This window comes from Chrysochloris asiatica, unplaced genomic scaffold (assembly GCF_000296735.1).
Source record: "Chrysochloris asiatica unplaced genomic scaffold, ChrAsi1.0 scaffold00036, whole genome shotgun sequence".
Lineage (NCBI taxonomy): Eukaryota > Metazoa > Chordata > Mammalia > Afrosoricida > Chrysochloridae > Chrysochloris > Chrysochloris asiatica.
The window spans coordinates 11,696,399-11,709,983 of NW_006408554.1; the positions used below are offsets into that span (position 1 = coordinate 11,696,399).

A 13,585-nucleotide genomic window follows, 5' to 3' on the forward strand; every position below is an offset into this window, starting at 1 on the left:
TTCTTTGTAAACTAAAATCTCATTTTCTAATCATTCCAGTTCAGGTCATTGTGAAATGAGTCAACTGAGTTTTATAGTATTTTGCTTATCTAGATCAATTTTTATGTTTAAATTACTGTAGACTTAGTAATCAAGTTAAAATCTATTTGTAAATAATAGATTTCATAATTAATGCCCCTTTCCCTAAGAAATGAGTTTGGAATTGACTTTCAGTGAGGTAGTTTTTATCACTGGGGGAACAGACACACAGTCAGTCTGACTACAGTCAGTCTGACTGACTCTGACAGACTTGATCTGACTTCCTGGTTCAACCCTGTAGTTTCTGTGGCCTGCACATTGCTTGACCTAAGAACTGCAATTTCTAAATTCACATTAGATTGTCCTTTAAAACATCTTAGAAAGCAGCCACATGTGTACGCTCTGGCACAAAATCGTATACCTGTTCCTTTCTTAACTATCTCCTTATCTGACGTTTCACATTTACAACAATAGTAAGAAATCTGTCCAACAATTCTGCACATTAACAACTATCCGGCAGTAACACAGGCTGAGGTGTGCTAGGTGAGAGTTAATGCCGACTGTGAGAGTTAAGGTTATGTGTCAGCTTGGCTTAGCTGTGATTCACAGTGGCTTGGTAGAGAAGAAATTTGGCAGTTGTGCAATGATTTATCCATCTTCCATTTTATGATCTAATGGGATCATCCTCTATTTTTGTATAACACCAATTTTTGTAGGATGGACTGGTCTTTGGAACCATATTGATGAGTGAGGAGTGAGTGCTTATGAAAACTACCAATTATTCCAGATTTTTAAGCTTCATAAACTTTCTCTTGACAGGAATTAAATATGTCTGTACTCTTTTAATTCCCTTGTAAATAATCCAATATAAGATACTAAAAAATGATTCAACAGTACCTGTTTGTCTGCTTATCTATAACCCTTATGTCAAAGTTCGTAATTCCTACTTAACTCTTTTCCCTAGAAAGTCTTTATAAAAACCGATTGGGCTGCATTTGTGTGTCTATAAGAATCAACTCTTTTTTAATTTATTGAATTAAGCACTTAGAATAAGATACAAGAATTTAAAGATCCTCTAATACAAAATATGTGTACCAGAGCATTTTTCACATTGAACTGAAGTGATCTATTTACCTTCTGTCCACCCCACCCTAAGCTCCTGCTTCCCTAGAGGCAAAAATTGGACCTTTAATCATCTTTATGCCCTAAGTGCCCAACCTAGCATTGGCAAGTTACCTTCCTCTTCTGGGCTCCCCCAAATTTTTGTTCATTTTTTTAAAAATATTTTATTTTAAAATGGAATCTGAAGAGTCATATGAGTTTTTAAAACATCTCAGATTTTTAAATCTCACATTGGAGCATATTTGAAGACACGGTTATTTAAAAGGACTCCGGGTCTGGATCTGTAGGATAAGCCCTGGACTGCAAACCACAAGGTCAGTGGTTCAAGCCCACCAGCTGCTCCTTGAAAACCCTATACAGGGTTGCTGTGAGTCTGAACTGACTCGATGACACGTAAAAACAACTACTTATAAGAATTGGTTTTAAAGTTTGAAACTTTTCAAAGAGGTGGGTTTCTTTTGTTTTTAGATTTTTCTCTTACACAATACAACTGATTGCCAGATTTCCCATTCATCATGTTGGCACTGGCATATAGCTCACCACCACCACCCCCAACACCCCCCAGTGATTGATGTGATTTTTGAATTTTAAAGGCTCTTGACCTGGCGTCCCACCTCTGGAGAAACTGCTCCCCCATCTCCATCTCCTGTGAGTGAAAAACAATTGGTAAGTTTTGAATGAACCATATTTTAAAATATTTAATTATTTGTTATAAGCAATTATGCCACTGGCTAAATTCTTCTTGTTTTTAGCTTTTTATTGTAAATTGGGTGAAGATTTACAGAGTAGATCAGTTTTCCATTCAATAGTGGAAACAAAACATTTTGTTTCATCTTACTGAATGTAACCCAACCCCCACAATAAAACACCACTTATCCTACTTTTTCCCTGCATTTCCTAACCCTTCTGAACTTTATCCTTGGGTGAATGGTAAATGCTGCCTTTTGACTTCATATGGTTGATTATTCTAAATAATGTGCACCTCACAAGTGTTATTGTTCCCTTTATATGTCTGTTGTTGGGCTGAAAACTAGCCACAGGGCTGAGTTCAGTTCCAGATCTGAAAGGTGACTAAGGGCCATAATCTCTGGGTTTCTCCTAGTCTCTGTCCATCCAGGAAACCGTGTGTTTTTTTATGATTTTGATTTCTGTTTCATATTTTTCTCCACTCTGTCCAGGAACCTTTCTAATGTGATTCTTTCAGAGCAGTTGGTAGTGGTGGTAGCAAGGTATCTGTATTTTTTCAAGTCTCAGAATCATGAACTGATGTTCATTATGACCCATCAAAGTAATTGTTTCCACATTTCTTTTACATCACACTTCTTCCTCTGGACCACTTCATCACACAGTGATACACATCTAAGTTCACCTTAGATGGCAGCTCAATGAGCTGTCACTACTCAACAAATTAAGATGCAGAGTATTGTCTTTGTGTACTATGCTGTGCCAGTTAACCTTGGTGTCCTCTGAGACTATGGTCCTGAGCCACCAAGCCCAGCAACTCATTCCCTCAAGGTGTTTGGTTATGGCTAAGAAGTTTTCATAATTTTGCCCCTTGTGTGGTCGTACCACTTTTGGATGCATTTGCAGCGAAGGTAAATACTCATGTACAAATACCCTCTGTCACACACACATACAGTCATGGGTATGTTCCCACTCTAACTCCCACAGCATTGCCCAGATTCTTATACATGAAGTAACTGTTTTGAAAGATAGTATAAGTTTGCTGTCTAGTATTCATGCAAAAGTCTGTAGTAGTAACCTTCTATGAAGCAAAAGAAAAAAAATAATTCTTTAAGTGCTCTGGAGGAGTGATTTACATCATCTTTTAATATAAATAGTCTGAGGCATAGAGGACAGTAATTTAAAGGGTTGCAACAGGCAGAAGCCACATTAAGTAGAGATTTTTATGCCAAGCTGAGGATATTATTGAATTATTTTAACTTGTATAATTTTACTTTATGCTCGATAAAGTAGAAGGTCAATGAAAAAGAATACAACCTCCACAAAATGGATTGACACAGTGGTAGCAGCGTTGCTCTAAGAAAGAAAAACAATTGTGAGGATGGCACAGGACCGGGCAGTGTTTTGTTCTGTTGTGCATAAATAAGGTTGATACAAATCAGAACTGACTCCACAGCACCTAGCAACAACAATAAAGAATTTTACCTTAGAAGAATTTTTAGTGCCTGCTATAAAAATTCTGATATACTCTATCCATTTCCTCAAATGTTATCATTTTGCCCCATTCATTTACTTTCATCATTCTATATACTTAAACAGACATGGTTTTTTTTTTCAGTTCTTTCAAAATAATATGCACATATGATATACTTTATCTCTTAATAACTTAGTATTTTCTTCAAAAATGAAGCAAAAAGACATTCTTCATAACCAGAATGAATTGAACAAAATGAAGATATTAGCATGAATACCTAGAGACCTTATTCACATTTTAATTACATGAATTTTAAACCCAGGAGGGTTTAAATACTGGAATTTTAAACCCAAGAGGCTAGAGAAACCAAACTTATGTCCACTGACCTAATTTTGCCCCCATAACTTTTAAAGTTCTTAAGTAACTGTCATTATTTAAAACTCAGATTTCATAGAAGAATACCATTTTGAATTTATCTTGAAAGAACTGGTACATGTGGTGTTTTGAGGTAGAATTTCACTGCTCTGTGACCATTGTCTGCTGGAGCTGTCCGATTCATTGCAGATTTCATTACTTTGTACTATTTACTGTTGAAAATTCAGAATAAGTGGCTACTCATTTTTAGTTTTTAAATTTGACCCACTCACTGCCTTGCCTCTGTGTAGTATAATAGTCGGCTTTGACATCAGATCCAAAATCATAGCCTGGCTCTGCCACTTATGGTTCCCTGACCTTCAGCAACCTCCTTCTCATCATAAATAAGTAGGGTTTGTGATGAGAATTCCAGATATTGCATGCAGAAGAGTGGACCCATAGTGACACACACAGGTAGTACTCAGAGACTCTGCTGCTGGTTCTATATGGGCACAGTGATACCCATCTAGGATCATGCCCTGGTGGCCCCTTGTGGTGGCTATAACCCCACTGCCTCTCCTTGTGTCTCTTAATGTCTATAGGCTGCTGCTGCTGCCACCACTTGTCAGGCAGCTACCATTTCTCCTTACGTTATGCTCTCTCTCTCACCTTACATTTTGGCTTTTGCCAGTATATTGTGGTATTTGCTTCACTGCTTGTGCTTCATTGCTTTTCTCAGCTCAATTATTTCTTGCTCTGCACTCAAGGACTTTTTAAAAATTATGAATCAAGAAATACTTTATAACTGTACAAAATAAATGGCTTTTGAACAAACAGTACAGAAATATATAGGATTAAAAAGTACAAATTCCTTCTTATACTACTCCTCAACCCCAACTCCAGCTTTTAATATTATGATATATGTCCATTCACCTGTTTTTTGTGCGTTTACATATATATTGAATAGTAGTTATGTGAAGTGACATTCTGCTTGGAGACTTAAACGTCGACTGTTGAGATGTTTGTACATCAGTGCATAGAGATTTCTCTCTCTTCAGAGGGGCTTGTTCTTCTTTTCTATAGAGTCCTTTAAAGGGTATGTGATAACAAACTATTTCTGGTGCAGAGCTGTTCTACAAAATGTAAGGATTCCAAAAAATGGATATTTAGAAAAATGGCTCTAGTATTTTAAAATACCTGTAATACAAAGGAGGAGGAATTCTGGTGTGGCACTATAGGATAAGCACTGGATTAGTAACCATATGGTCGGCAGTTCAGACTCACCTATTGCTTCTCAAGAAACCCTACACAGGGTCTCTATAAGTCGAAACCAACCTTAACAACACATAACAGCAACAACAGTTTAAAGAGGGAAATCCCCAATAGTGTGACTTGGTTTTTGTAAATAAGTAGTTTTCTGTGAAGAAGCATCTGAGAAATCATTAGAATGTTCACAGGGAATGGTGACAAATGTTTTTTAAATCAATGTTTTCATTTATCTCCAGTTGTTGTTGTTGTTGTAAGGTGCCATCAAGTCGGAACCGACTCATAGCAACCCCATGCACAGCAGAACGAAACAATGTCCGATCCTGGGCCAACCTCACTACCGCTGCCACACTTGACGCCATCAATGATGCCACCTGGCAGTATAATTTTAAACTTAACAAACGATCAATTGCTACCTTAAAATTGTTAAATGTTTAAAAATACATTTGTTTTATACTAATTTTTGAACAAGCAATCTCTTAAAGGATTTAAAATTCTATTAGTGTTGCTATAGGTATTCCTGCATTTCAATTTTTATTAATAATTATATTTTATTTCAGCATGGTCAAATAAATTACCCAAGTACCCTGGTAGGCCATTATAATTTTTACTAAAAGTATTGCACAATTAGGAAAAGTGAAAAGATGAGCAAGAAAAATAGCAACAATAATATGACTTTAGATTTACATAGCATTTTACTCATTAAAAAAAGTTGTTTTTTCGTTGGTTTTTTTTTTTTAATCTTTCCAATAGTTTTGTAAATCACATTTGGTACATGTTGCCTGCATTTTATGCAGAGCAGGAAATAAAAGCTCATAAACATAAGGAGCTCTGGTAGCATAGTGGTTATGAATCGGGCTCCGAACCTCAAGGTCAGCAGTTCGAAACTACCAGCCGCTCCGCGGGAGAAAGATGAGGCTTTCTGCTCCCGTAAAGATTTACAGCCTCGGAAACCTTGTACAGGGTCACTATGGGTCGGAACCGACTCGACGGCACTTAACAACAACAACAAACATTTCAATTTAAAAATAAGGTTTAAAATATAATTTTTGATCAACACTGTTTCTTAGGAACAGAGGTCCCTGTCTTGCAACCGGAGTCACCTCAGGATGGGACTGCTATGTCAGAAATCTGTGTTCCTCTAGTGTCTGTGTCTTTTCTCTGGTTATGTTGTCCTGTTAAAGCAAAATAAAGACCCCCAGTAAGATGGATTGACACAGTGGCAAAAACAAGGACTCAGATGTAACAACTATTTTGAGAATGGCACAGGACTCTGCGTAGTTTCCTTCTGTTGTATGTAGGGTCACTATGAGTCAGAGCTGGTATCTAACAACAGCAAGTAGTAGTATCAACTGCCGTTTCCTATCTGACTCAGTGCTGTTGTATTGCATTCATTGTCTTTAGTCCTTAATAGTCCACAAGGAAACTATCTCCATTTACATGATCAGAAAATCACAGCACAAATTAATTACTTTTCCAAAATCACACTACTAGCAAGCTCTAGACCAGATGCTAGTGTAGCTCTGCTGGACTCCACAGTCCAGCTTCTCTTTGTGTTACCATACTCTTTCTCACACACACTACACTTGTGACCTCAGCCTCCAGACCCTTGTGATGACTTCTCTGTCCCCGGTTCCTTGGGTGGCAGAAATTTTTCCCAAAATGCACTGCTACAAAGGTTTCCTGGGCTCAACCTGCACTAAACTTGAGAAATATCCCTCCTCTCTGCCAAATGTCTGTTGTGTTTGATTTTCATGTTACTCATGGATTCTTGCGACTAGTTTTGTCACACAGCATTTTCATCTGTTGCTCTTGAGTGATACTTTAGGTCTGCACCCAATGAGAGTCAAAAGGAAGCTTTTCTTTTCAAGACTAGTAGCTCTTACTTGTGCATTTTGCTGTTGTTGTTAGTTGCCCTCAAGTGGGCTCCAGTTCATGGTCACCGTATGTACAACAGAACACAGGTGCCCTCTGAGGAATAGACCATCAGTTGCTCATATAAGTTGAAGTATTCATGTATAGGAAATTTAAAAATAGTTTTTTTCATTGCGTGTATAATTGCAGTGTGTAAAATGTCATTTTTATAGGGACATAATAGTTTTTTAAAAATCCAACAATAATATAAAATATTTTCATCTTTAAACTTAAAATGATTTATTTTGTCTTAATAGGATACAGTATCAGAGAAATCTGTAGATATCCATGATTCTGTTCAGCCAAGGTCTACAGATAATAGGCAGCAGATACCATTGACTTCTCTCTCTACTGTGAATGAAGAGGGCAGCAAAATTAAACCTACAACAAGTGAGTTAATTCTGTAAATAAAAATGTATTTTGTTTTAATTAAGAAAATGGAATTTTATCTTCTGCAAGTGCTAGTATTTCTCCTATCCTATGATTTATTCATGTAGAAAAGGGATGGAATAGCTAGTTTGACTTCTATTCTTAGAAAACATGTAATGATTGTTAGTCCCTTTCTTACTATATTTGCCTCGCCTGGGACATCCTCTGAGAGCGCAGAGGCTGTATTCCTCAGCTAAGAGAGCAGGTGCTGCTCTGCCAACACCTGGAATAGCAGCTTTCTTTCATGCTAACGTTTGTGGGAAACATATGCCACATCTTCCCTCAGCGAAGATGGAGGCTTCCGTCCTTCCTCTCCCGTCTGCAGAGGGACAGGTGAGGCCACAGCTTTCCAAGCAGAAGCTCCCTGAAAGGCTTCTTTCTACATTGTCTCCCGCTCAGTCCACTGAGCTCATTTCCTGCCATGCTCATCTCCTCTCCACTCCCCACTACCGCCCCCTGCCTCCTTCCCCAAAGTCTGCATAGGGACCCATGGGCCACCTTTCCCCTGCCTTCACCCTCCTGGTTCTCATCACAAAAGGGGGAACTCTGTTTTTTAACTAACCTGGTTCAAATTCGTTTGCTGAAGGAGAATTATGACACCTAGTAAAGATTGCTTCCTTCCTAAAGGAGAACAAGACAGTTTTAAGTACTTTTCTCTTCATTTAGGTGAAATTCCCATAACTAAAATAAGCCATTTTAAAGTGAGTATAATATTTAGTACATCCACAATATTGTGCAACATCCACCTATGTCTGGTTTTAAAACATTTTCAAACCCTTTAAGCAGCCACTCCCAATTCCTTCCCTCCCCTTCCCTCCCCCCTGCCCCACCAAGTGCCTAGCAACCACCAGTCTGTCTTTTGTCTTTGTGGGTATCCTAGTCTAGCTATTTTATATAAGTAGAATCATGAGAGACTTTTTGTGTTTGCCTCCTTTCACTTGGCATGTTTTCAAGGTTCGTCCATGTTGTGGCATATATCAGAACTTCATTTCTCATTATGCCTAGGTTATGTTCCATTGTATGTATGTATTACATTTATTTGTTCATTTATATTATCCATTCATAACAGACATTTAGTTGTTCTCTCATTTTAACTATTGTAAATAGTGATATTATCGGTATTCATGTGTAAGTCTTTGAGTGCCTGTTTTGAATTATATTTGGGGGTATTTGCCTAGGAATGGAATTTAATAGATCATATGATAAGGAGCTCTGGTAGCGTAGTGGTTACGACTCGGGCTGTGAACCGCAAGGTCAGCAGTTCGAAACTACCAGCTGCTCCGCGGGAGAAAGAGGAGGCTTTCTACTCCCGTAAAGATTTACACCCTCGGAAACCCTGTACAGGGTCGCTATGAGTCGGTTCCGACTCCACGGCACATAACAACAACAATGATATGTTTATGTTTCATTTCTTGAACAGCCACCAAGCTGTTTTCTACAGTGGCTGTACCATTTTACATTCCTTCCAACAAGGGATGGGGGAATTTCACTGTCTCCACATCCACACCGACATTTGCTATTCCCCTCTTCTCCCCACCCCTATTTTTTGTTTGCTTTTTATTAAAATACATTCTCATCATCCTAGTGAGTTATCACTGTGATTTTGATGTACATTGTCTTAATGATGATGTTGAGCATCGTTTCTTATGCTTCTTGGCAATTTGTCTATTTTTTCTGGAGAATTGTTTAATTATATACTTTGCTCATTTTTAATTGGTTTGCCTTTTTTTGTCTTTTTTTTTTTTAGCTTTAAGAGTTCTTGATATATTCCAGAGACTTAAAACCTTATCAGATGATCTAAGAGTTGTGTAGTTTTTATTCTTGCATTTAGGCCTTTGGCCCATTTTGAGTTAAATTTTGTATATGGTATGAGGTAGGAGTCTGTTTAAGCATTTTATTTGAAACCTTGTTTTAATTAGCCTTTAACATAGTTATCTGCTACTACATTTTGAGCCTCTTGCATGCAAGGTATAATAATACCTTTTCAAAGAAGGAAACGGAGTTTCTTATTAGTCTTAGATACTTATAGTTTTTCTAGAAAGAAGACAGACATCGGTATCCTTATTCAAGGAAGCTTCTAACTTTAGTCACTGTGTCATACTAACTTCTTAAAAAGAAGTTTGATGTGGTGGTAAGTGGCTCATTTTCATTTTTGTGCCTGTTCTCCTGAGAACAGAATGACTCATGTAGAATACCATTGAGCTTGTCTAACTGAAAAATGCCATAAGGGCATAATAGTGAGTGGTTTTTCTGGACTTAAATAACCTTACTATTGTGAAGAGAGAACTTGGTAAGCACACGTAGAAAATTTTCACTTGGCTGATTTGGGAATATCTCTTTTCCTGGAGCCAAGGGATGCTGTTCCCATATACCTTGAGGTGAGGACTCAGGACTATCTACCTTATAGCAGACATGGGGCTCTGGCTCAGTTGGCATCTACGATCTCCTCACAGCCAGTGTAATCAACATGGACTTACCTTAGCAGAGCTGTTAACTAGAGGCATCATTTCATTTGATTCCAAGCATATGAATTACTCTGGCTGCATATTTTGCCGAGGCACTTAAGCCTTGTGTTAAACGTTATACGTGGTTCAATAATGGAGAGTTATATGGTTCCCTGTGCAGTCCAAAAGTGGGTAAATTCTGAGTTGGCTTTCCCCAAATGAATCTAAACATACAGGTTGTTTATCCCTTTCTAAAAGCCACCATTACAGTTAGAAGTAGCTAGATCTATGGTCCTGACCAAAGATGTCTGTCCCATTCTTGATTTCTGGTTCTTCTGTACTGTACCTTGGTCACAGTCCCCCCACACTAGCCTATTTTCCATGTCCTCATCTCCTCCCCCCTCACCTGGGGTAGGGATCCCCTCCAACTACACTCTTAGGATACCTCTGGCCCAGCCAGTACAAGTTGGCTCTCCACAACTAGAGTGCTTTAGAAAAGAGCTAATTCTTCATTTATGCTGAGCTGCATATCCTAATGAGCTGTCTCTTCAGGGATCCTGATTCTAAGAGAGTCTTAAAAGATTGTGCTACAAGAAACTGCTAATCCTCAGAGGGCCCCATAGACTGACAAAAAGGGTCCTTTACTAATCTCAGAAAACCGGGCCTTGAGGGGTCACCATTCTACAAGCAAGGAGCCTTGGACTGCCTCACCTTTCATGTCAGCACCATTGAGAGTGAAGATGGGCTCTGCTGATCATCGAGGAGAGATAGCTGACTTTCTCACAGCCACATAGATGGATGGTCTGAGTATGGCTGACAGTTCTGGCTTACAGTGTATTCCAGAGACCTGATAAAACCTTTTGGTTTATTGGACACCTAGAAGCTACCTTTGGAGTTCCGACATCACCAGACGTATATTTAATGCTCACAAAAAGCCCATAAAGCCACTGTCATTAAGTCCAGTTCTATCCATAGTAACACTGCAGGACAAAGGAAAACTGCTCAACAGGGTTTCCAAGACTGTAAATATTCATGGAAGCAGACAACCTCATCTTTGTCCTGAAGAGTGACTGGTTGGCTTGAACTGTCAACCTTGCAGTTAGCACCCAATGGCTTTTTTTTTTTTTTTTAACGGTTTATTGTGACTTAAGTGATAAAATACATGGGAGACAGGAGCTCTGGTAGCGTAGTGGTTACGAATCGGGCTGCGAACCTCAAGGTCAGCAGTTCGAAACTACCAGCTATTCCGCAGGAGAAAGATGAGGCTTTCTGCTCTTGTAAAGATTTACAGCCTCGGAAACTCTGTACAGGGTCGCTATGAGTCAGAACCGACTCCACGACACATAACAACAACAAGTACATGGGAGAACATTAGTTTTACATTCATCCTATCATATATCGTTTCATTGCTATGGTTACAATCCCTCCATGCATCATCAACCAACCAAAGGGTGGTATACCCCAGAATCTTGCCCCCTGGTTGTCAGTACACAGCCCCTCTCCCTCTCTGGGTCTACAGTCCCCAGCCACTCCATTTCTCCACATCATTGTCTCTGCCTCCATCTCTGGCTTCACTGTTTCTCTGGGTAGGGTCCTGCACTCTGCTCTTCTCCCTTGATAGTCCCAGGGACCTCTGCTCCTGGACTGCAAAGTCAACCACTCCCCTTCTTTTGCTACAAAACGTCCACCTTTACATTTCCAACCCTCACAGTCAGTCCTAATAGCAATTATTCATTGTTGTTCCACATGAGTGCTATACCCATCTTCTTTTATCAGCCCCGCTCAGAAAGATTAGATACTAAACAGTGGAGATTCTTCCTTCCTCCATGCTCTCTGGATCTAGGCTCCCTCTTGAAAGCCAGTCATTTCTTGCCTTTGTAGCCCCCCCATTTTGAGTAGCCAATGTCCAAGTTGCCCATCCCTGTCTACTCTGTGTATGGAGGGGTGGGAATAATCTTCGCTTTAAAGATTTGATCCCTCTTTTGAGCTACTGCATCCGTAGGTGTAGGTCAAATTCATCAAATTGTATCAGATTACTCTTTTTCCCTCTTTTTTCTTCTTCTAGTTGAGCTCTGGTCATCCAGTCATTGAAGGTAGGTCAAGTGGGTATTATCTTCAAGTGTGGGTGTTCTTGTGCATATGATCTCTCTTCTTATCAGCTGGAAGCTTCAGTCTCTACTCTGGTCCTCTGTGGCTGTGTCTGGCCAACCAGGTCTCCACCCAGGTTCACAGGAGTCAGTTGAACAATGTAGGGCTTAGCTAACAGCTTCATTGCTGTTTTTACCTCACTTCCCTTTTTTGGTGACCAACATGGTCACCAGTCAGAGTGCTTGTCTGCTTGTGTATTCCCATTGAGTCTTAGTCTTGGAAGGGGGTTTGCCCTAAGGGGACCCAACCACTTTTCCTTGATGACTCCTGGGTAAGCAACTTGCTTGTTCTTGTAATAGTCAGTCCGACTGCCATTACTGTTTTGTAGTTTTCCTGTCAGTCTTTCTTTCAAGAAATATCTTCTGTTCTTCTAGCTGCTCCTGGCTGGTCTGCATGTCCTTTCAATTGGAAATTTGTCACCTCAGAAAATTCTGGATGGGATTCAGGATTCCACCTATGGGCTTATGTATTGCAGAGGCTCCACAGGAAGCCTCCTTCACTGGGAACATTGTAGCCTCATTTTAGGTATTCCAGTCAGTTATAGGCAAAGACGGATTTACAAGCTTTCTGTAGTGATATTTCTGGCTATTCCTTTCTCTCCACCTCAAGTGTCTATTTTATAATGGTATGCAAGGGAAACTAAGATTCAAAAGACAGCCAAGCATCTTAACATTGTTTCCCCCCTTTTGCCTATTCCAACCATGTCTCAATCCCTGTATCCCAGAACCCTGTTGTTCCAAGGTTGTGCATACATCATTATTTACCTCTGTCCCACTTAGCCCATGTAAACCTGCCTAATTGTTCTCCCATCCACCTTGTTCTTCTATTCCCCGTACCTTTCTTATATATTGCCCCCTCCCCAGCACCCAAACTATCCTGTATCTTTTCCCTACTCTGTGTTCCACCTTTCCTTTCCTTCCCTCCCCTCACCCCACCCCCCACATCCCGATAACCAGCAATAATCACCCCCCTGTAATGTGGGTTCTTTTCCTTAGTCTTTAACAATAGTAGTCCTATGCAGTATTTCTCCTTCTGTGACTAACTAATTTCACTCAAAATAACGTCCTCAATCCTCATCTATGTTATGCGGTGGCATGCAGCTTCCTTGTTATTCTTCAAGGTAGCATAATATTCCATTGTGTGTATGTACCACAGTTGGTTTATCCATTCTTCCATTGATGGTCATATAGGCTGTCATCTTTTTGCTATTGTAAATAGTGCTTCTATGAACATTGGTGTGCATATGTATATTCAAGTTATGGCTAGTATTTCCTGCAGGTAAATACCAAGTAGAGGAATTGCTGGATCATAAGGTATTTCTGTTTCCAACCTTCTGAGGAAGCACCATATGGTTTTCCAGAGAGTTTGAAACATTTTGCATTCCCACCAGCAATGCAGGAGTGTCCCAGTCTCTCCACCTTCTCACCAGCATTTATTGTCCTCTGCTTTTTTGATTTTTGCTGTTATTGCTAGTGTGAGATAATATCTTATTGTTGTTTTGATTTGCATCTTTCTAATGATCCAACGGAATGCGGAAATCATCAGACAATCTCTTTGATATCCCATGTGAGTAAAGTTTTGCTAAAGGTTATACAGAAACGGCTACAATCATACATTGACAGAGAACTTCCAGAGGTTCAAGACGGATTCAGAAGAGGCCGTGGAATGAGGGATATCATTGCTGATGTCTCATGGATCTTGGCTGAAAGCAGAGAATATCAGAAAGATGTTT

General features: G+C 39.5%; 1 protein-coding gene across 1 annotated transcript in view; it reads left to right on the top strand.

Annotated features, from left to right (window-relative positions):
* ARFGEF1 (ADP-ribosylation factor guanine nucleotide-exchange factor 1 (brefeldin A-inhibited)) overlaps positions 1–13,585 on the top strand; it is a 209,742-nt gene that overhangs the window by 180,630 nt on the left and 15,527 nt on the right. Inside the window, exons 33-34 of the mRNA XM_006860037.1 lie at positions 1,734–1,806; positions 7,090–7,222. Of these exons, the coding sequence (XP_006860099.1) occupies positions 1,734–1,806; positions 7,090–7,222 (206 nt within the window). The remainder of the gene's footprint in view (positions 1–1,733; positions 1,807–7,089; positions 7,223–13,585) is intronic.